The sequence below is a fragment of the Hyperoodon ampullatus genome, assembly GCF_949752795.1.
Source record: "Hyperoodon ampullatus genome assembly, contig: scaffold_368, whole genome shotgun sequence".
NCBI classification, from domain to species: Eukaryota; Metazoa; Chordata; class Mammalia; order Artiodactyla; family Ziphiidae; genus Hyperoodon; species Hyperoodon ampullatus.
The window spans coordinates 292515-317005 of record NW_027640486.1 but is presented as its reverse complement, the minus strand read 5'-3'; the positions used below and the strand labels follow the sequence as shown (position 1 = coordinate 317005).

Sequence of the window (24491 nt, the reverse complement as noted above, 5' to 3'; positions counted from 1 at the left end):
CAGGCTCAGAACCTCGGCTGCATCCACCTTGCCTTTTCCTAAGTGTCTGCTCACTTTTCTAATTTTTATAAAGCATGGCATGTGTTAGGTATGGCTGGGCCACCAGATCTCATTGACAGATACCTGCCCTGGGCCCCTGGAATGTGAATACTTCACGACCAGGTGCTGATCACTTGTCCCACTGGACTTAGCTTTTTTGTTTGCCACTTTCTACTTGGCTTTTGACCGACAGGTGTGATATGGACAGCAGGGGGGATTACAGGCCCGAGGCACACAAAAGCCCGTGCCCTTTCCCAAGAACAGCATGGCTCTCATGCCCTCCACTTTGCATATGCCCGAAGGCCACTCAGTGCCCTTGGGCCTCCTTGGAGAAGAAGCAAGAGGTGGCCCTCCCTGCGCCCTGCTGGCCTGACTGAGGTGGTCACTCAGCTGTGAACACTCAGGGCAGCTTGGCCTGGGGTCTTGTGGGAGCCCCCTTTGATAGGATGGGAGGAGCGGAGGCAGGAGGGACACTTTAAGCGTTTAAGTGTTTACGCAGGGATAAGCGCCCTTTGCACCCTGCTCCAGAATAGATCCTAATTTTGCAAGGAGATACTCTGACCTCTGCAGGGACTTATGTCTCAGACCCGATGGATGTAGATATATAGGTAAATAGATGACCCATAGACTACCCACAGAGAAGTTTGGAGAGGAAACTGCGAGCTGGAAAGCATTTTCATACAAACGTTATGAAAGTTTTTCCAGAGGGAAATTAAGAAAACCACACACAGAAAAAGTCCCCTCCTCCTGTTTGGTTAAAAATATGAAATAAACAACCACAGAAATCATCCTTCAATTCATCCATCCCTTTAGCTCAGAAACTAGACTGTCCATATTTATATTTGGTGGGTCCTCATCTCCATTTTTACCATTTTATCTTAGAGTGGAAGAGGCAAAGGAGCATGATACTAACACTAACAGTAATTAATGACCATAAGCAGTGAATACAACTCTCACAACCAGGGCTCAGTCTGTGGTTTCCTACAAGGGACATGTGATGTCAATCCACCCTGGTGACTCTGTACCTGGCCCCGTGGACTAAGGGGATTTCGCAGCCTTGGCCACCTAGGGCCACAGCACAAAGCTGAGCTTCACCAGTGGGTTGGTTAAAGGGTTTATAGAGTTTGCAGTGAAACGCCTACCAGGAAAATAATTACGTTTCTGGCTTTTGCCACAAGGTGGGACTTCACAACAGAAATCAATAGTAAGCAGTAAAGTCTGCTGAGGCCTCAAGAGGACAGGGTTCCTCAGTCTCAGCACCATTGGTATGTGGGGCTGGACAATTCTTTGTTGTCGGTCTGTGCTGTGCATTGCAGGATGTTCGGCCACAGCCCCAGCCTCTCCCCTACCCACTGGATGCCAGTAGCAATCCCCTAGTATGACAACCAAAAATGTCTCCAGACATTACCAAATGTCTCTGTGGTGGAGTGTGTGTGTGTCTAAAATCTCCCCCCAGTTAAGAAGCACTGCTCTAGTGGCTAATAGCAGGGGCCCTGGAATCAGACTGCTCAGATTCAAATCCTAGTGCCTGCAACCTGTATGTGCACTGAATGAGTTAAAAAAACATAAAGGTAGGGCTTCCCTGGTGGCGCAGTGGTTGAGAATCTGCCTGCCGATGCAGGGGACATGGGTTCGTGCCCCGGTCCGGGAAGATCCCACATGCCGCGGAGCAGCTGGGCCCGTGAGCCATGGCCGCTGAGCCTGCACGTCCGGAGCCTGTGCGCTGCAACGGGAGAGGCCACAACAGTGAGAGGCCCGTGTACTGCAAAAAAAAAAAAAAAAAAAAAAAGCAAAAAACATAAAGGTAGGCTACCACATAATTTATCTTCCAAACCAGAGCAATTTGAGAGCAAAAGAGGGTTCTAATAATAATCTCATAACCTGAGACCGTCTCAGCAACAGGGATGTGTGGTCAGCCATTAAGTCCACACACAGTGTTGAGCACAGAGCCTGACGCAGTGTCCCCTGGATGACAACTGTGCTAAGTGTGTTACAGGTAGGAATTTCATTTAATCCCCCTAAACCCTATGAGATGGTACTGTTATTATACCTTTTTTTTTTTTTTTTGCGGTACGCGGGCCTCTCACCGCTGTGGCCTCTCCCGCTGCAGAGCACAGGCTCCGGACGCGCAGGCTCAGCGGCCATGGCTCACGGGCCCAGCCGCTCCATGGCATGTGGGATCTTCCCAGACCGGGGCACGAACCTGTGTCCCCTGCATCGGCAGGCGGACTCTCAACCATTGTGCCACCAGGGAAGCCCTATTATACCCTTTTGATACACGGGAAGATTGAAACACTTAAAGCTAAAATAACTTGCCCAAGGTCACACAGTGAGTAGCACAGTCAGGGCTCGGGTCCTGGCAGGCGAGTGTCCACGCCTGTGTTCTAACCACTGTCCACGTGTGCTTGGGGGTCCCAGGAAACACAGCGCTGCTGAACGTTCACTGAACCCCACATGGACTTCTAGCTCTGGGTTTTTCACAGTTTCAACATTAAACCCATTGACAAATCTGGGTTTTCAGGGGTTACTGTGATGGAAAGCGAGTACATGGAGGTCAGTGTGGAGCAGGAGATGAGAGTGGCCGTGTCCCTCCAATTCCCAGCTTTGTGGAGCTCAACAGGGGCACCTACCCCTTTAGGAAGTCATTATTTCAGAAAGAAATGAAAATTTTATTTTTAAAATTCATTCATTTATTGTTTTTCCAGATGGCTACTAAGTTGTTAGGACATAAAGTCAAGTTATTTGGACCCAGCTGCTTAATAAATGGAACTGTTGGGTATTTCTTTTGGCTTACAGGCACTATGAAGGTGACGTGAAAGGAGAAAGTTTGGGAACATCTGTACTCACCATTTTGCCATTGGGAGAACTCTGGAGGGTAATGATGGAGAAGGCTTTCTAGCACAGAGACCCCACTCTGGTTGTCCACTCTGGGGGAACCTCTTCCTGTCTCCATGGCACTCGCACGCACGTGTGCGCGTGCACACACGCACACGCGCACACACACACACACAGCTCTCCTTTCCCTCCCATAGAAACTAATATACCCTGGCTCCGTCAGACCGTTACCAAATCCCACTTGAGTTACCTTTATTTCAATCTCTTGCCCTTTATCAACTGTGTCGGGAAGCAAACTTTTTCTCTTTTACTACCTGAATTTAGTCAAGGTTCAAGTTGAACATCTCCCACTGACATGCAATCTGCCCTTCAGATCAGAGGTCACATTGCCAACTCAGACCCCAAATGCCACAGTGATAAGCAAACGCAAATGCACTCCACCCCCATGCCAGAGAGCACCTCAAGGCTGGTACACCAAATTTTTAATAAATACACAGAGATGATCACAAGACAGATGGCCTGGTAGTATGTTAAAGGGGAAGACGGTGAGGGTGTGCATGGTGGGACAGTGTCTGGCCAGGGAAGTGGTCACTGGGTCTAGGGCCACAAGCACACTTTCATTCTGTCTAATTTACCATAACAGAAAACTAGACAGCAGGGGTGTGGCGGAAATATCTGGGTCAGGGCCTTGCATTACTAACCAGGGGCCACCCTGGACAAGTCACTTCTTGCTGTGCCTCAGTTTCCTCATCTGTAAGGGGACTGGATTGTCCAGTGCTTTTTAAATTGGGGTGCCAGAGGCACATTCATCACCTGTGTGTGCGCTTGGAGTGTCTGTCTTTCCGGGGTGCTAAGTTTATTCAAGATTTTGGGGGGCCCACTCTTTTTACATTAAAGCATTTTATATCTTTGTTCAGAACACAGAATTTACATGGATTTTAATTATGGTAATTAATAATTGATGAAGTTTCGTGCGCAATTACTGTGTGCCAAGTGTGAATCCCTTTATATGATCCTCACAATTACCCAATGAGATATTATCTCCATTTATAGATTTTAAAAAACGAGGGCACAGAGAGATGAACTAATCTACCTAGTCACATGTTACTAAGCAATGATAAACAACTGGTTCCCTTGCCCCCCCAAAAGATCTGGGCCCATTGCAAGGATTTATCCGCAGACCTGTTAGACTTCTCTGGTGAAGCCTGAAAAGCACAGGCCAAAATGATCTCACATTTTGCGATCACAGGTCCAGCTCCGGCACTCCTAAATCAGTTTTAGCTAAATCAGTGGATTAAGGTCATCTTCCGGGTGCCCCTGGAGGATGAAGGGGGCTGGGGAGGCCTTGAGGGGTTTCTGGGGGTTCACTAGGTGGGGTTTCCGGGCCGCTCGGGCGCTCCTATTCGGCCCGAGAGTGGCCTCTGCCTGGGTTGCCGCCTCCCTCCCAGCCTGGGTGTTTCCAGCCGGCGTCGCCGGTACTTCCTCGTTCCCGCGCGCGCCCCAGGCTTAGCTCGCAACGCCCAGCGCCGGCGCTGCTCAGGCGGGAGGGGGCCAGAGGGGAGATGTCGCAACCGTCTCCCTCCCTCTTTCCCCGCCTTCGCACTCAGTCACCTCCCAGATGAGCCCGGTCGCAGACGGCTGCGGGCCTCGGGGTGCCCGGCATGTCCCCTCAGTGTGCGCAGGCGGCGGGCACTGGGCCCGCGCGCAGCCTGGAGCAGGCCAACCGCACCCGTTTCCCGTTCTTCTCCGATGTCAAGGGCGACCACCGGTTGGTGCTGAGCGCCGTGGAGACTGTGGTGCTGGCACTCATCTTCGCGGTGTCGCTGCTGGGCAACGTGTGCGCCTTGGTGCTGGTAGCGCGCCGACGGCGCCGCGGCACCACAGCCAGCCTGGTGCTCAACCTTTTCTGCGCGGACCTGCTCTTCACCAGCGCCATCCCGCCCGTGCTGGCCGTGCGCTGGACAGAGGCCTGGCTGCTGGGCCCGGGTGCCTGCCACCTGCTCTTCTACGTGATGACTCTGAGCGGCAGCGTCACCATCCTGACGCTGGCGGCAGTCAGCTTGGAGCGCATGGTGTGCATCGTGCGCCTGCAACGCGGCGTGCGGGGCCCGGGTCGGTGGGCGCGGGCCGCGCTGCTCGCGCTTATCTGGGGCTACTCGGCGTTCGCCGCGCTGCCCCTCTGCATCTTCTTCAGCGTCGTCCCGCAGCGGTTCTCCGGCGCCGACGAGGTGAGCGCCGGGGTGTGCACGCGGGGCAGGTGTCCGGGAAAGGCTGGCAGGCGGGTTGCGCCGGAAATGGTGATCTGGGATGGTCATTAACAAAAACAACAAAACAATAATAGGCCGGTTGCCTCATTTAATCGTTGTGTCACCGTGCGCGGCACTAAGTTTTATCTGTGAAATTTCACTGTGACCCTACGATGTAGATCTCATAAACGCCCTCCAAAACGTTGTAAGTGGAGCCCCCGTAATGCCTGTAAAGTGCACTATTGAGAGGTTAATGGAGTAAGGGGCTTAGCGGCCAGACAGACCGAACTAGGGGACCCGGAATGACTGATCACATTATAGTAAATTCTGCTTTCTCGCAGTACTCTTATTATCACACCTATTTACAGATGAGGAAGCTAAGGTACACAGAGAGTAACTTAATCAGGGTATCTCAGCCTTAGCGCGAGGAGGAGCTAAGATCGCGCTCAGCAGATTCAGTGCGGGCCGGATGAGGGTACTGCTTTGAGAATCGCGGGCAGGTGTGTGTGAATGGGCCGGGGAGAAAAGGCTTTGTTGACCCAGAGACCCCGGACCTAGTGCTGCCTCTAGGGGGGCTGTGACTTCCCCTCCGGAGCCTCACTTTTTCCAACTGCAAGACGGAAAGATTAGACTAGACCATGGGATCTTACCCTGGGAGCTTTGAATGAAGAGTGGCTTCAGCGTATCTTGGGCGCCCCAAATGTTCCGAAGATTCCAGAGGCTGAGCCCATAAGCTTTATCCTGGGCAGCGCACCCAGAGTTGTCATTAGGATCATTGCGGGGGTCCAGGATCTAAAAAAGATTCTGCGCACAGTTCATGACATTGGCTCGAGGCTATTCCTGTCCCGCGGTACAGAATTGCGGGCGCAGGTTTGTTCTCTTTGCTGCCCTGCGGCGTCGCTGCAGGGTTTGTGCGCGGAGATTCACCCGGGACACCTGACCTGGACGGTGGCCGGCGGTTCTGGCTGTTATCGCGGTGTTAGGTTCTGTGGGCCTAGGTTCTGTGGGCCTCGCGGGGAGGGCCAGGGACAGAGGTACGTAAGCCCTACGGGAAGGCGCGAGTCTCGAGGCTCAGCCTCCTGGAGTGTCTGCCCGAGGCTGGGTTCTCCGCCCCGTGCCTTTTCCCTATGGCGGCGGCGGCAGCGGTCGCTGTTTTTCTGGCCGTGGGACACGAAAGCTCAGCCTTGGCCCTAGGAAGGAGTGTGGGGCCTTCCGGCAGAAATCACAGTCCCAAAGAGAGCCCTATGCAGTGACCAGAAGGGGTGGGAGGGGTGGGAGGGCCGGGAGGGACGGGGGAAGGCTTCTAGCTGTGAAGGTGAACATAGGCTGACCAGGGGACGTGAACGCAGAAGTGGGCTTCTCTGGACTTTTCCCAGACTGGTCTCTCACACAGGCCTTTCACTGGGGAGAGAAGTCTGCATCCTGTGTGATACAATATATATATTGTTTTTAACACAAATCAAACCTCTCTGGGGGGCTGGGATTCTGCCATCTGTCTTTTGATTTTTTTAAGTTATTCTCTCACTGAGTTACAGTGTTTCTGTATTTTTCACAGACTTGAGGGATTTCACAGAACTCGGGGAATTAAAACACATAGAACATATCTTAAGGATATCTTATGTTTCCAGACAGGTATTTTTGTGCCTCCCCCTTTTACAACTGTTTTAGGTACACTCTTACTTAACTGGAAAATAACACTAAAAAATGAGGCTCTTGTCACCTCCCAGCCAAAAACCCAGACTAAAACTTCTTGCTGACGTGGACACGGAGGTTGTTTGAGTGAGAAGGCCTTCACACAGATGCAGGACCTTCCGTGCCTTGCCACTCTGTATTTTACCCCAGGTAGGGCATCTGTGGAGGTTGGAGCCCTACACAGCACTTCCAGAATGACTACAGTTTTACCGTAAGGTGCTTCCGTGGAGGTCTGTGTTGTGGTGGCCTTCCCTCAGTCCCCCTTGGGGCTGGGCACACAGACCCCTCTTGTTTCAATGCAGAAACACCTCCTTGGTCTTAAGAGCCTTTGGAGAGGGATATGGGGAAAGCCACTGGGAGAGAATGGGTCCACACAACATCTCAGAAGATGAGGGGCCAGGTGAGCTGGCTGCAGGACCCCTGTTCCCTGAAATTAGTAGAGGTGGGGTTGGGAGCTTGTAAGGAAAAACTGGGACAGTCCTTTCCAGCTCTCCATCCTCTGTCTTTTCCCCTACCTGCCCCTCAGCCCCCAGCACACACATATCCACACCTGCCAGTAAGCCAACAAACAGAAAACTCCTGGTTCCTCAAGGGCCATGGCCTGAATAGGTAGGAAACATCTTACTTTATAGGTGGGCCGAGTGAGGCTCTGCAGTTAAAGAAATAAGTTGAAAAGAATGAGAAATAGCAGGGGGGAGGGGGAGGGGCCATTTAAAAAAAGGAGACAGAGAAGGATCTAGTCTAGACCGAATTGAAACTCACATTTAAAATTAGCAAATGCTTGTTTTCTCAACCCTCTACCCCCAGCTTCCTGGCTGTAGATTCCGCCTGCACCCTCCTACTTGGACACTAAATATGGAGGTTTTGGATGGGGAGACATTTTCCTACCCAAACCACCAGCTGAGAGAACTAACTCAACCCAGGCTCATGCTGGCTCCCTCCCCTCAAGGAGCACCGGCCCGGGAAACAGTGCCTCTCAGAGTTTTCTGTTTATCTGAGCTCCCCCCACAAAAAAACCCCCAAGAACAAGATTACCTTTGTCCATTTGGGCAGAGTACCAAGCAGTCAAGGTGACCAGACTCTCTCAAACTTAAATGAAATGATAGACAGCCTAGAAAATGCTGAATAATTTGGTATTAGGAGTGCAGGCTTTGGAGTCAGATGTTCTGAGTGAGTCCCATCTCTGCCATTTAGGAGCTGCGAGACAGAGGCAAGTGGTCTCATCTCTCTATACCTCACTTCCCTCATTTGCCAAATGGGCACAGTAACAGTATTAACCTTATAGGATTACTGTGGGGACGGAAGTTCAGTAAATGAGCTAATAACATCTGGCACATACACAGTTAAGCGCTCAAGAGTTGCCAGCTATTATTAGTTTCCTTATCTCTGGTTATAAATATTTTAAACATTTTTCAAACAGTACAATTCTTCTGATTGCGGTAAAATAAAAGACTGCCATTTTAAGAGGGTGGACACATCCTAGCAACTTAGACATCTCAGCCGGGTCAGCTCAGCCTATGCCAGCGGGATTCCTGCCTGTGTATGCTGTGGCCCTGGTGGGGCGTGACCCTCATTGGCAGGTGGGGAGGACTGTCCACCCTGGTCAGAGTGTGCTGCCCATTGATTCTGCAGACACTTACTGAGCACCCCTCCCTCCTGCCCCCGCCGCGAGCCACACGACCAAGACACCGTCCTTCTCTTCAAGGAGGGGCATGTGGATCACGCGGATTCTGGTCCCAGACCCTGCACAGTTCGGTAACCCCACAGTAACCCCACGAGTTGGTGTTCTCTTGTTTATTTTCTGAAGGAGAAGATGCCTGTAGTTACAGAATGGGCAAAGGATGGAATCAGAAGTTAGCTGGGGTCTGTCTGTTCCTCCTGGTGTCTCTCCCGTGAGCTCACACTTCCGGAAGAGCGCTTGGTCCCACTGCTCTGCACTGCCCCAGTTCAATACCAGGCCAGTAATGCCGTCGTGTCCCTACTGAATGTGGATTGGCTGATGAGACAAACAAGTTTGCTCACATTTGTTAATATTAGAGGATACTTTTAAGATATAGGAAAGTAAGTCCATCTCTTGCCATGGGTATGTCCTTTCTTCTCTGCTGGGAAGCTGATAGGAGAGGAGATATATAACTAGGATTCCTAGTTCCTTAAAATGACTTTGAAGTCTTCCATTTTGTTTGAAGAGGTAGGGCAGGGAGAACTATTTACAAAGGTGTCCCCAAGGGTATTCCAGGAAGAGTCATTAGAGAAGCTGACCGGAAAAAGCTGGAATCAGGTGGCATTTGCAAATGAGTCAGCCAGTGCGGGGAGGGGTCAGCCCTTGAGCAGTGCCTGTAGATAGATGTCCCCCATCTGTAGGAAAGTCTTCCTGGAAAAGAATGAGTGACATGGGGGACTGGAGGGACCTCACAGGCGGAGGAGATAACCCACAATGTTGGCAAGAGATGGTGCTGGAAGGGTTGGTGGGGGTCAACTAGAGAAGGGTCAGTGACACACCCTTTAGGGCGTTGGGACTTAGGAGGTGAGAGATGGCCTGGTCTGTGGTCTGTGGTCTGTAGGGGGAGGAGGAGCAGTGAGAATGAGCTTGTGGTGGGTTGGATAGCTATTAAGGCAGAACCTAGGAGTTCCCTCTGAGTGGAGAGGGAAGAAGAAGTTGGAAGGCCAGCACTCAGGTATCTGACAGCTTGAAAAATGGCGGCTCCATGCCCGGAGTTGATGATGCAGGAGGTGGAATCTTTGGGGTGGGACACTGGAGGCTAGAAGTGCCTGTGAGGCATCCTATAGAGATGCCGACAGGGCAGTGGGGCCAGTCTGGGGTTCAGGAGAAGACTGGTCTGGAAAGAGGAGATTGCAACAGCATCTGCAAAAAGCCACCATGGAAATGGATGAGATTGCCAGGGAGAGATGGAGCTTGGGATGGGAATACCAGTCATGGTCAACCACACTTCACACCATTGTACGTGGCCTCCCATCTACATCCTTTCTGGTCCAGACACTGAGCTCCAGCTTCCCCATTCCCTTGACTGAAGCCCCATCCTTCCAGGCACAGCTGACACAACCCCTCCTGGATGCCGCTTTCCCGGTGACTCCACAATCCCATCACCTAGAGCTCTCTGGGCTTGCCGCTCTGTATTGAAGTTTCCTAGTGCTTTTCTCCCTCCCTGACTGTAGCATAGCCTCCTTTCCCATCCTCACTGTGGCCTCACAGTGGCTCAGTCACCATGGCTTGAGTCAGCGAGTGGTTGGACAAATAGATTAAAGGACACTGTCATCGGCTCAGCCAGCTCTGCATCTGTAGCTCAGCAACAAAGCAGGCCCAGCACTTTTGGTTTTCAAATTTCCTTTTTATTTTTATTTTTTAATTTATTTATTTTAATTTATTTATTTTTGGCTATGTTGGGTCTTCGTTGCTGCGCGCAGGCTTTCTCTAGTTGCGGTGAGCGGGGGCTACTCTTCGTTGCGGTGCGCAGGCTTCTCATTGCAGTGGCTTCTCTTGTTGCAGAGCACGGGCTCTAGGTGCGCGGGCTTCAGTAGTTGTGGCTCATAGGCTCTGGAGCGCAGGCTCAGTAGTTGTGGCACATGGGCTTAGTTGCTCCTCGGCATGTGGGATCTTCCCAGACCAGGGCTCGAACTTGTGTCCCCTGCATTGGCAGGCGGATTCTTAATCACTGCGCTACCAGGGAAGCCCAACACTTAATTTTCTGGAGTGTATATTTCCAGTCTTTTCTATGCCTGTGTGTGTGAGTGTGTGGATAGATACCTTTTCATTCGCACCTACACATTTTCTTCAACAATATGAGGCTAATGCAGGCAGATTATTTAAGGATCTGTATTTTTGTCCCTAATGTAGAGGGAACACCTCGCTCTATCATTACACAGTCTTCTACAAAATCTTGTTAAGCCTGGAGAGGGTTAGGCAGACATCCTGGAGAGGGTTTTCAGAAAGAGTTGGGGGCTCTTGGGGGCTTTAAGAAATGCTTCTGGGGTCATCTGTTTCTCTGCCCTCCCTCTCTGTACATTTTCCCATCACAAGCATAAGAATTAGAGACTAAGTCACACTCAGGGCTGGAATCTGTTTCTTCTGTTTGCTGCTTCAACATTTCTGCTGATTTGTGTTGCCCACCCAATGTACTGGAATAAGGGGTCCCTGGTGGGTGGAGGTCTGAGTACAAGCATAGGCTACCTGGATTTCCCAAAGAGCCATGGTCACCGCACTGTCAATATTCAGAAGATCCTTGAGAGACACAGATTTCTTTCCAATCACCAAAATGTAGAAAGCTCTAATAAACTTTCTTCCATCAGGTGTGCACAGTGTGGGTGGGGATGAAGGAACAAGTTCTTAGAATGTCCAGTGCATTTGTAAACCGTCTAAACAAAACAGGAAAAAGAAGCAGCATTCTCACCCCCAGCACCCCCTCAGGGTACAAATATAACTAAAGCATTCTTCCCTGCCTGACTTGCCTTAGCGTTTTTGGTAGGTTCCGGTATATCCTTTGTAACCACTCAGCTCTTTGGAGATGATTAAAAAGGGCTACATGTTTAGTGTTTTAGACTATTATTTTAGGAGGAAATTTCTAAGCTTTAGCTTCCTCCTCTGTGTAATGGGAAAAATAACTATGCATTTCAATAAGGTTGTGATGAACATTCAATGAGATAATGTATGTAAAGTGCTTCCTGGCAAAGAATAAATGCTCAGAGAATTTTAGATACTGAATAGGAAAAGGAGTGGTTATTGGACTCTATTTTGAGTTTGACCATGCAATTATGATACACGTTGGGAAATGATAAAAATTCTTTGCCTTTGCTTAGTATAGCATTCAATAAATATTGGTTAAATGCATGAATGAATGAATGATGCTATGAATAATGGTACTACTTCTGGACTGTGGTTAAGATGCCTTGTCCACCAGAAATCAATAATGTGGTTTTTTTACACAGAATATGCTCTTAAAAAATCTGTTCTATGTGTCCAGAAGTGTGTAGGGCTCTTGTTTTCTAAAGAGTTTTGTCCTATAGTCAAGCAGGCGCTGGAGATTTGTGTTTGGGAAGATAAATAGAGCTCTTGTCATTGACCTATTTGTTCATTGGAAAAAATTGTTGCAGCAGCTTAGTAACTATCCAGTGAGGTCGGGGAACATATTTCAGGGTTTGTAGTTAGTGTCAAACATTTGAATTCAACGCAACATAGTGACAGCAGCAAGGTCACAAGCCTGCATGCTCTTCTGCCCATCCAGTGGTTTTACATCCTGATGGCCGTGGCTGCATCTTCACGCTGGGGCTGTCGCATTCTCCCCTGGAGGAGAGGCACACCTCACTCCTGGTTTTGTATGTTTGCGTGTAGCACATCACTTCCAATCTATGTAAACTTTCAGGGGTCAGATTTTTCCCCTGTAAAATGAAGGTCTTGGAAGAGGAGGCTCAAGGGCTCTTTGCAGCTCAGCCCAGGGAAGTGGAAAGAGCACTGGACCTGGAGCCATGCCTGGGAACTGACTCGAGGTCTTCCCAGCCTGGGACCCTGAGGCCCACGTGCCTCCCCTGGAGAATGGGGATAATAATTATGGTGATTCTGAGGGTCAGAGGGGAATGACTTGTAAGTGGGGTTGTGTGGGCAGTGGAAGGGAGTCTGGGGTTTCTGGTCATACCAGTTGTGTAACAGCAAAACACAACAGGGTAACACAACATTGTAACAGTGCCAGGTAACCCCACCTGGGGCTGAGCTAAAGGCCAAATAAGAAGCCAGCATTAAATGACCTTCTCTTCCTTTTTGTAACTAGGAAATTCCGATTTGCACACTGGTTTGGCCCAGCATTGCCGGAGAAATCTCCTGGGATGTGTCATTTGTTACTTTGAACTTCTTGGTACCAGGACTGCTTATTGTGATCAGTTACTCCAAAATTTTACAGGTATGTTTGCTTCAAGCGCCGTGGCTGAACTTCACTCAGGCTTGGGGTATTTCAGATGAACCTTAGCATTTCCAGGTCAAAATTTACCTTAGAATTCGCACCAGCCCAATCCTGGTTCACTGCCCAGATCCATCCCTCTGCAACGCTGAGGGACAAAAGTTTGGTCTATTTTAAAAAGTTATATCTATGTGACTGTTATTATTATCATTTGTTTTTGCTGATCACTAAAGTAATACAAGCTCATAAAAAATTAAAGACATAGAAATGTGTAACACAGATACTAAAAATCTGGTCTACCCCCACTGTTGACAATTTAAAGTACATTTTAATTTATTTTTCTTATAAATTTATATATATATACATATTTCTATGCAATGTGAGTATGTATATCTGTGTACATATAAACACATATACGTATATATATATGTGTGTGTATATATATAATGAACCATATAAAATGGTCAACTATAAAATATCAACTATTACCATGGTTCAACCCAATGTTTTTTTTTTAGATTTGAGATAATGCTATTTGCTTTGTAACTTCCTTTTTTTGATTAGCACTGTATCATAACATCCTTCCGTATCGGTTCCTATATCTCTGCCTCATTATTTCTAATGGCTTCATGGTTCTCCATCATATAGTTGTGACATAATTTTTTTTATGGGCTTTTGGGTTGTGTCCATTGTTTCCCCATCACAAACAGCAGTGTGGTGATAAAGAATGTACACTTTTAAAAACTTTTATTGAAGTACAATATAAATACAGAAAAGCACACCCAGCATACATGCACAGCTCACAAACTGGCCACACTCCCAGAAACAGCTCCCAGAAACAGAACAAGAAACAGAGCATACGAGAAGCCCCTCCTCTATCCCTCTAATTGCTATCCCCCACTCCGAGGGCATGTGCCTTGCAAAAGTGCACTGAAACAGGAAATGATCTCTACCTTCAATGTGACTATGTACAGGGACATAAAAAAGACTTGCCAGCCTCTTTCTTACCCCTTGAGGCAGCATATTTGCATGCGAGGTGCTGGCCCAGGCAAATGGCATCTACATGTGTTCATGCTCATTTTAGAAGGTTTAATGCGAAACCCTTGAGTCCTCTCCGAGGTTCACTGTTGTTGAATCTTGGTTTTATAGCATATAATGGGTCATGTGGCAAACAAGCAGGTTGAAGTGGGGCCCTTAGGTCCTGCTTGCTGTCTGGCCACTTTTATGGCCCTTTTGTTGTAGCTAAAGATCTGTGACCTTCTTAGATGCTTTAGAACCCAAAGCCAGGCCAACCTCCATCCGAGTCTTCTAATCTCTGGATCCTGTGTGAGATGGCCCCCCCATGTTAGTCCCTAGACTCTTCCCCACCAGTTGACTTGTGACCTGTTTAAGTGACGTCCCACCTGGGGCTTGTTCAAGGGTATGAGGCAGATTCAGGCCTGGAGCTGAGGTCTGTAAAGTGCTTGCAGTGGGAGCCTGGCATGTGTAAATGCTATGTAAGCATTAGTTACTATCATTATGGTAAAAGAAAAGAAGGGAGGGAAGAAGAAAGAGAAACGGAGAATGAATTTTTAAAAAATTATTTAACAAATATTTAAATGGTGTTTACAATGTGTCAGGAATTCATTTAATCCTAACCAGAATTACAGATGAGGAAACCAAGGCACAGAGAGGTTAAGTAACTTATGAAAGGTCACACAGCTCATAAGCAGCAGTATCAGGACTTAAGCCCAGGCAGTCTGGTTCCAGAGTCCCAAGACTTTAATTCCTCAGACATTTGTTAAGAATTTGCTCTGTGCAAAGTGTTGTTGGGGAGTAGAGATTGGTCAAGAGTAAGCAAGTCACATTCTCTATCTAGAAGGAGCTTTAACACAAGAAAGGGAAGGGGGACACAGACAAAGGTGCTGCTATTCAATGCAGTGAAACCCTGAAACACATTAAGGAGTGATGCTGAGGCTTACTGTGAAAACACTTTGCAAATTGTTAAAAGAGAAAAAAGAGGAAAAGGGAGAAAAGCAAAGGGCCATAAAAAACATGGAGACCAGAAGGGGTCATTTTAATAACCTGGCTTTGAGTCCTGAATCTGCCCCTTACTTGCTGTGTGGCCTTGGCAAGTTACTTACCTTCTCTGAACCTCTGTTCCCTCATCTGCAAAATAATGATCAAAAGTCCAACGGTTTAAGATTTTTGTGGGATGCATAGGAGATACTGCTGGTGGGACTATGGTGAGTGTCATGCCTGCCTGTAGCAGGGGATAAATAAATTACAGCTGTTGTTAATTGTTAGGCGAGGCTGTTCCTCTAATCCTCTCACAGCATGCTGGGAAGAGGTACTGCTGAGATTTTTGAGAGAATAAACAGCAGGGCCCAGATTTGGAGCACTGCAAGAACATGGGACTGGCCCTAGAGCAGAGCTGGCTGGCTAGATGATGGCTGGGCAGAAGCTGGCAGCGGCATCCGACCTCTCCTGCTTGGGCAGCCCCACTCCTGAGTCCCTTAGAGGCAAGAGGGTTCTGATCTGTCCCTTTTCACTCGTGCCTCATGGTTCTCAGCCACCTTCTGAGGAAGGACTGACTTATTCTATGGAAAGGATATTCTTTTCCTCGGGCCAGGGCCACCTGGAAACATCCTAGGAATCCTCGAGCCCTGATGTGTCCTCTTATCCATCTGCCTCTAACTGCAGTTCCAGACACTTTGCCTATAAACTCACAGCCAGCCTTCTGTTCTTCCCATCCCAGACCTCAGGACAGCTCCTGGATGAATCCGAGTGTCTATCATGACTCACAGTTATGAAATGGTGCTCTGAGCAGTGAGTCAAAGATATAATTTAGATCCCATCCATTCCCTCACAGATGGAGGAAAAGCCAAAACCCTCACCTTAAGGCCCTGTGTGATCTGTCCCCTGCCTGCCCCTCTCGCCTCATCTTCTCCCCCTCCCTCATGTCCTTGGGGCTCTTTCTCACACACGCCAACACACTGCTGCCTCAGGGCCTTTGCACCTGCCATCTCCTCTCCTGGATCTCTCTCCCCCAGACTTCTGCGTGGGCCACTCCCCCACTTCATTTAGGTCTCTGCTCAAAAGGCTCTTCTCCAGAGAGATTCCCCATCATTTTCTAGTCCCTGACCCTGACTTATTTCTCTTCAAAGCACTTCCAACCCCTGTCGTATTCCATTTGTGTGTATTTACTTGCATATCATCTGTCTTGCCCACTAGAATGCAAGCTCCCTGAAGGCAGAGACTTCGTTTTGTTTACTGCCATAGTCCTGTGCCTAAAACAGAGCCTGGCTTATTCGTTGTAGGGGCTTAATAAACACTCATTGAATGAGTAAGACACAAACTTGGATCACACTGAAAGGGCCAACAGCACCTTCTCCTTTGGGACAGTGGGAAAACCACTGGACAAAGAGTCACGAGACCCGGATTCTAGTCCAAGCTTTATTACTGTGTGACCTTAGGCAAGTCGCTTAATGAATGTGGGCCTCAGTTCCCTCTGGAGCCAAATGGGCCTCAGTGGATCATTTAACACAATAAAATGAGAATTGCAGATATGATAATGCTTTGAACAAACTGTTAGACTTTAACATGAAAGAGATCTAATGTGATTTTGAAAATTCCAACATTAATGCAAATATAAGACTTTCAGAAGATTACTTTCCACCCCACCGGCAAAACTGACTACTGACAATATCCCAGGAGGACTATTACATTTGTTCTCACTTTGCTCCTGTTTGTAACTTGGAAGCAGGTAAGCTGCCAGGTGGAGAGCCTGGGTGGGGCCGCCTAGCTTGCGTCTCTCTTCCTCTGAAGATACTCATAACTCAGAGACCCTGAATCAGCCTTTCTGCTGAGCTTTTTCTATCAAGAGCAAAACTCTGTAAAATCAATTGAACATCAATATTAATTAGCTATATTCATAGAGACACAATTAGCAAATCATTTGAAACCATAGGACAGATAACTACACCACCGACCCTTTTCCCACCAACCCTACCTCTCACCTGTTTCTGCTGCCTCTAACTCAGGTGCCATCTCTAGGCCTGAGAAATGTCTCATTCAAATCACCCTGACTTTTATTCCTCACAAGCAGAGTGTCCCCTAAAGCATTCTCTAGAACTCCATGGGATGTTAGATGTTAGAAAGGGTTCTATGATCAAAGGAGTTTGGAAAATGCTGGGTTAATCAAAGTTAAATGGGTTTCTTTGCTGCAGGCCTTCTCAGAGCCTTTATTATGCTCGTGAACTTTGAGAATCTCCACCTCTGGAATAGAGTAGGCAGCACTGCTAAACCTGACTGCAGACTGCCTTTTCCCCACAGAGCCCTCTCTGGGCTGGTGCTCCACAGACTCTCCTTTGGGAACCTCTGTTCTCAAGTCCCTACCCTGGTTGCTGGATCTGCCCTGGGTGAGCACTGAGCGGAGGCTTCACCAGGGCTCTTTTTTTCCGGGGCTGCTTCAATTGCTCATGGCAATGGCCTTTTCCACCCTCTGCCTTCCCTGCTTCCTCTTTCCTCCTGACTCAGGTGTGCTCTACATCTCCAGTGGCTTTTTCCTATCAACAGTTTCCCAGGGTAATAGTCTCCAGGCCACTCCTCAGTGCCTTTGATCAGGCTGACCATGCTTGCTGGTGGGGCTTGGTTTATATTGTCACCCAGTAACCAGCACCATGGCAGGCTTTGTGACAGCTTATAGGTTTCTTGGTCTCCCTCTCCCTTCACCCCCAGGCCCCTCACCACCCAAACACTAGAATGGAAGGGCGGGGTGGGCAGTGCTACCTTGTTTCTTGCTGTGCATCCGGCACCTGTAGGAGTGCTGGCCACATAGTAGGGGCTCAATAAATATATGTTGAATGACAGAGTGAGTGTCTGGCCTGAAGTTGGAAAACCTTCACCTATCTCAGGGCTTAACTGGGAAATGAAATCCCTTTCAACTAAATATGAAGGTCTTAGGTAGTGAACACGTGGCCCTTCCTTTCTCCATACCTGGATCTCATTCCCCAGCTTTGGGGCGTGCTTGCCGGTGATGGAAGGGGAGGTTGGTCCTCTGGAAAGATGGAGTCTGTTGTCTGATGATTCTAATAGGGAGGTTGTGGATTGACCAAGCAGCCCTCAGAGGAGACCCAACCCCAGGGGCCGGAGCTGGGTCAGTGGGAGTGACCTCTCCCCGCATCCACCTGTCCGTGGCTGTGGTCTGGTGGCGTGGGGTGACAGAGGGATGTGGGGTGGGGAGAAGCTTTGCTCGTAGCCTTCAGATGCTCATGTGAATGTGAAGGCAGAGAGTCTCAGGCAATTTAAAAGTGACTTTTCAAAGGACTGGGGGAGAAACTCCAAGCCTGTTGTCCTAGATGAGTAGTTCTCATATTTTAGTGGTTAAGAATTACCTGGGGGGCAGCTTCTCTGGTGGCGCAGTGGTGAAGAATCCGCCTGTCAATACAGGGGACACGGGTTCGAGCCCTGGTCTGGGAAGATCCCACATACTGTGGAGCAACTAAGCCCATACGCCACAACTACTGAGCCTGTGTGCACGCCTAGAGCCGGTGCTCCGCAACAAGAGAAGTCACCACAATAAGAAGGAGCCCACGCACCACAGCGAAGAGTAGCCCCTGCTCGCCGCAACTAGAGAAAACCCGTGCAGCAACGAAGACCCAACACAGCCATAAATAAATAAATAAATAAATTTATTAAAAAAAAAGAATTACCTGGGGAGTTTATAAAAAGTGTGGATTCCTGGGCCCACTCAGACCCACAGAATCAGAGTGTCTGAAGGTGGGCCAAAGCATTTACATTTTATGGAGTGCCAGTGACCCTGATGGTGGTGGCCGTGGACCACATTCCCGGGAGCTCTGTCCTCTGTCCTGGTAGTGGCAGTGGTGTGCCTGGCAGGGAAGAGTGTACCCCTTGAGGTACCCTTCCCCCACTTGACCGTGAGGCCTTGAGCAAATCACTTCACCTCTCAGGGCCTCCGTCTCTTGTCCCCAGAATGAGAGCATACCCCACAGGCTTGTTTTAAAGATTAAAGTTAATCCTCAGAAGTTAATCGAGCTTTTCATTTGATCTAAAAGCACACCAAGCATTCAGCGTAATGCCAGAGACACTTTAAACCCTGAACAAAAGTCGACTAGTCTTGTCATCTAACGTGGGGAAGGGAACAGGGGAGGAGCTGCACTTTATTATAATGGGCCCGTTTTCCTTCTCACTCCCTCAAAGCTGTGGGAACTGCGGATGGAAGGAAATGGGGTAGCATCAGTCAGTGCTATAAAAAGAGCCAAACACATGTTCACTTGGCCGTGAGTCAGTTGTTTTGCTGTCTGCTCACGGTCATTGTCAGACACTTGCCAGAGCCCTGGACCACAGCAGCCACAGGGCTGCCCAGCCCCAGGGAGCTGCAGTCTGGTGGGACTCAGAGGTAAGAATGATGCTTCAACATCTACCACAGAATATGTGGCAAGTGCCAGAGCCCTGGACCACAGCAGCCACAGGGCTGCCCAGCCCCAGGGAGCCGCAGTCTGGTGGGACTCAGAGGTAAGAATGATGCTTCAACATCTACCATAGAATATGTGGCAAGTGCCACGTGAGTACCTGAAACAAAGTGCTGCAGGATGCCAACAGCAGATGAACCAGGATGCCCTCCCGGAGTCCCTGGCATTAGAGCTTGGAGTTACAGGCTGGATGGAAGGATTTCCACTGACGGAGATATTAGAGGGTGGGAAGGAATTAGTTTAAGTTTAAGCATGGACTGGAGTCAGACTGCCAAGGTTTGAAGCCCAGCTCTGCGACTGCTTAGTTGGGTACTGTTGGGCAATTTCCTTAACCTCTTTGAGCCTCAGTTTCCTCCTCTGTAAAATGGGGATCATCACTTATCTACAAAACAGAAATAGAGTTACAGATGTAGAAAACAAAATTATGGTTACCAGGGGGTAAGTGGAAAGAGGGATAAATTGGAAGATTGGGACTGACATACACACACTACTATATATAAAGTAGATAACTAATAAGGACCTACTGTATAGCACTGGGAACTCTACTCAATACTCTGCAATGGCCTATATGGGAAAAGAATCCAAAAAAGAGTGGATATATGTATATGTAGAACTGATTCGCTTTGCTATACACCTGAAACTAACACAACATTGTAAATCAACTATACTCCAATAAAAATTAAAATAAAATAAAATAAAATAAAGCAAAATAAAATGGAGATCATCAAAGTACATATGTCACAGAATCGTTGGGAGAATTTAAAGAGATAAACCAAGTGATATGTACAAGGATTTGGCACATAGTAAGTGCTCAATAAGTATGAACTTCCATCCACATCATTCATTCAAAAAATATCTAGGGAACTCCCTAGCGATCCAGTGGTTAGGACTCCCCACTTTCACTGCCAAGGGCCCGGGGTTCAAGCCCTGGTCGGGGAATTAAGATCCCACAAGCTGCATGGTAAGGCCAAAAAAACCCCCAAAGAACCCCCAAAACCAAAAAAAAAAAAATCTAAAAGACACTGTACCAGGGACTCCATCCTTCTTGGCAGAGCAATGTGGACAGGACTAGCAATGAGGCTGCTGTTGGAATCATCCTCATGTGCCCACCAGGCTGCACTTAGCCTACTCAGAAGTGGTGCCATTTCCCCTGCAGCCTACCCACCTGCCCCTGGGCAGCTGTTACCCTCCCAGGTCAATCACCCAAGGTCTCAGATTCACCAGCTTTCACCTGAACACATATTCTAACTTTGATTCTACACAGCACCTTCCAGCTTAGATGTGCCAATGTGACTTTTAGCCTATGGGTCTGAGCAGTCACCCCGCTGCAGAGCAGGGGGTCGGAAGTAGAAGGCAACTCCAGGAAGAGGGCTGGAGCCTTTTATGATATCACTCATCTTCAGCTCACCTGAGCTGGAGTTTCACAGATGGGGGCTTTGACCATTCATCATTAGTAGAGTGACCTTCAACAAGCTACTCAGATTTCCTGAGATTCAGTTTCCTCATCTCTGGAGTGAAGATAATAATAGCACGAATCCGGTGAGCAGTTTTGAAGATTAAATGTGACAATTTATAAAACAAATGCTTAGTACAGTGGCTGGCACACGGGGAGCCTTTCATGAAGCTCGGTGATCCTGATTCCTGTTGTTCTTGGTGGGGAGTGGGTGGGAAGGAAGGGGTTCTGTTCATTCAGCATCTGTTGCCTGGGTCACTGTCACCTAGAAGTGGACCAGAACTACTACACAGGAGCAATTGTATTTAATCACAGGACAATTAAATGGCTATCCTTTAATTAGCTAATTAGAAGTATTCTAAAGAGACTATTTTAAGCCATTCGGGTCTTGGAGTTAATCTTGCCCCAAATTTGAATGATTCTGATTACTTTCTAATTGCTTCATCTCTTGAGATTGAATAATTTTAGGGGAATGGTCCTAGGAAGGCCCGGGCAGAGCTAACGATAAGAGTTTTGGGGCTTCCCTGGTGGCTCAGTGGTTGAGAGTCCGCCTGCCGATGTGGGGGACACGGGTTCGTGCCCCGGTCTGGGAAGATCCCACACGCTGCAGAGCTGCTGGGCCTGTGAGCCATGGCCGCTGAGCCTGCGCGTCCGGAGCCTGTGCTCCACAACGGGAGAGGCCACAGCAGTGAGAGGCCCGCGTACCGCAAAAAAAAAAAAAAAAAAAAGAGTTTTGGCTATTAAAGTCTCCAGACATGTAAGCACTCACTGTGTGCCCAGCAGCCTGCTCCTGCAGGAGAAGCAGGACACAGGGCCAGACTAAGCAAAGGCAAGTTAGCAAGCACCACGAATGTGGCAAGACATTCGGAATTGGATCTCTTACCTGGGACAGAGGTCACAGGCTGGAACAAAGCATGTCAGGCTAGTGGGAACAGGGCCCCATCGCATCCCAGGCTAACTGTGCCCCAGTCTGCGGCCACCTCCATCCCAGCCCATCCTCACCCCCTCACGCCCACCTCTTGGCACTGTTAAAGCTGAGCAGGTGATGGGGAACAGCAGGGCTTCTGCCTACTGGCTGTGCTTAGAGGAAAATTAGAATTAGGCATAAGCGCAGGACTCTGTATGTATCCCCAGGGCAGTGTGAGCCTAAGCACTGGGGTCTTTAGAGCCTCTGGGGAAGCCCCACCTTCTCTCTCACGCACTCAGCTTCTGCGGGGCTTTTGCCCTCTGATGTGAACAGTTCTAAGGCTCCTGTTTTCAAAGTACTTTGGCTAAACCCTCTCTCTGGAGGGCCTGTTTCCTCACCTGTAGAATGAAGGTGTGGAGTAGGCCTTGGCTACTCAAAGTGTGGTCCTCGGGGCAGGCAAAATCAGAATCTACATTTAAATAAAATAGTGCTGAATGCCTCACAGGCAGAGTGAACTCTGAGAAGTGCTGCTCCAACCATGCATGGGCCCATCTAGCTCCAACACTCTGGTCCTGAGGTGTTATGAAGCATTTGTCTGTTCCAAAAATACTGTTTTTACGTGGGACAGTGGGGTGAGAGGACATGCAGGGCTTTATTTTAATCTGGTTAGCCTGCCTCAGTTGATGGGCCATATGTCCAAGGCTGCCCACAGCCAATTAGTAACCAGCTTCTCTGATTGATGCTGAAGCAAGACCCTCTAACTGACCAGAAGAGACTGGGCAGAAGATTCGGAGAGCAGTGCCTACAAGGGCTCCTGAAAGAAGAGTCCAGAACACCCTTCTGAACCCATGTCACCAGAGTTGCCTCCTTGCCCACAACCCCTCCGCTCTAATGCTGACCCTGCTCGTTAGCACAAAATATTAGAGGTCCTTTCAGTTCCACTGTTGAGAATTTATTCTACTGATATGCTCACCTAGGTGTGCAAAGATAGGCGGGAGGATGTTTATCCTACCAGCTGCCACCTGTCACCTGGGGGCATAAATGGGAAATGGTTTCAGTTTTTCAACACATGTCACTAGCAGTGCTCTGGCCAGCTCCTCTTTCTTACTGGGAAGGGGAGTCTTGAATGACACCTAAACCTGTGTTCACACATCTCTCTTCTAGACCATTGCATTCTGGCTTTGCACTTCCCCTCGTCAGCACTATTTATAACACGGATGATCTGCCTTATTTCTCAGGAGGCCAGCTGACCAGCGCATCTTAAGCGTGGGCAGCAAGCCAGGCCTCTGAGAAGGGAGCTCTCTCCGCACAAAGCTCCAAAGCCAAGTAGTCCCAATGCAGCGAGAATGGCAGATTCCAACTCCTGGGCCTCCTCTGCCCCTCCAAGGTCAACACTGCCGATGTCCTGCCGTAAACTGTGGCGCCGGCTCTGTTTTGTGTTTCTGCAGATCACGAAGGCGTCAAGGAGAAGGCTCACGATGAACCTGGCTTCCTCGCAGAGCCACCAGCTCCGTGTGTCCCAGCAGGACGTCCGGCTCTTCCGCACCCTGTTCCTGCTCATGATCTCCTTCTTCATCATGTGGAGCCCCATCATCGTCACCATCCTCCTCATTCTGATCCAGAACTTCAAGCAAAACCTGGTTATCTGGCCGTCCCTCTTCTTCTGGGTGGTGGCCTTCACCTTTGCCAACTCGGCCGTCAACCCCATTCTCTACAACATGTCACTGTTTAGGAACGAATGGAGGAAATTTTTTCACTGCTTCTTCTTCTCGGAAAAGGGAGCCATGTTTACAGACACATCTGTCAGAAGAAATGATCTGTCTGTTATTTCCAGCTAGTTAATTGTTCTCTGTAGGCGTCTATTTGTCACTCTCTGGCAAGCCATGGTGTGTTTTCAAAGGGAGTTTATTTCCAGGACGGTCGCACCAGGGCACCTGCTTTAAGAAAATGTAACCTATGCAAATGTACATTTACAGCACCAGTAGATTGAGGGGTGATCATGCTGTATAACAATTTTATCCTTTATAAAAGTATTTGCTGTGGGTTCCTTTTCAATATGAAATTTTTCAGTGTGTAATATGATTAAGTTTAATAATTTTTATTTGTAACTGTTCAGCAATCTCATCTCCTACATGTAAAGGCACGCCTTGCCAGTTTCCTGAAGTGAGTCTTGGAACAGGTCCAGGACCCAGATTTTTCTTCTGAAGAGTCATGGCCACTCTAGCTCCCCACCCTGGATTTGCAAGGCTGCAGGATCATTCATTAATGTCAAGAGCGCTTGAGGAATTTCCAAGGAACAAGGATTTAATTTCCAAGGAATTAAAGGTGACTTTATTTTTCATTTATAAAGGGATGCCATGGACCCCTTTAGGAGAAACTTTGTCATGAAGTCAGAGAGGAGGTCGGATGACTCCAAACATTTGACAGTGAGAACAGGAGTGATTCCCTTCGTTGATCCACCTGTCAGATGCCTCTTAAGCACATGCTGTGGCCAGTGTTCTTGGTGGTGAGAATACAGCAGTGAACCAGACAGCCATGGCCCCTGCTGTCATGGAGCTTGTTTATCTTCTAGATGGGGGCAGCGAAAAACCAAACATAAGTCAACAGACAATATAGTATTATAGAGTGAATTAGCATCATGAAGAAAATAGGACAGTGATGGCAATTTAGATGGGGTGTTGGGTCTGCAAAGACCGTTCTAAGGGGTATATTTGAGCCAAAAGGTAAACCACGAGAAGGAGCCAGCCATGTGAATCCAAGGGAACGGGGCTTTGCAGATGGAGCAGACGCTGGTGCTGGTGCAAAGAGGCTTGTGTACTTGTGGGACAGAAAGAAGATAGGTGTAAACAAAGCAAACTATTGGCTGAGCCTCCTGTATGCCGGGCAAGTCCTTGATGCCAAGACAGAGGGATGCTGTGCCGGAGACCATCAGCTGAGACCAGA

At 48.6% G+C, this 24491-nt stretch overlaps 1 protein-coding gene across 1 annotated transcript; it reads left to right on the top strand.

The window, feature by feature from the left end:
* Positions 1–4535: 4535 nt before the first annotated feature.
* Positions 4536–23625, top strand: FFAR4 (free fatty acid receptor 4; the record flags this gene model as incomplete). The annotated part of the gene is made up of 3 exons (XM_079728699.1): positions 4536–5102; positions 12590–12718; positions 22997–23625. The coding sequence occupies 3 exons, from the start codon at positions 4536–4538 to the stop codon at positions 23384–23386; spliced, it is 1086 nt and encodes a 361-aa protein (XP_079584825.1). The 3' UTR covers positions 23387–23625.
* Positions 23626–24491: the final 866 nt, after the last annotated feature.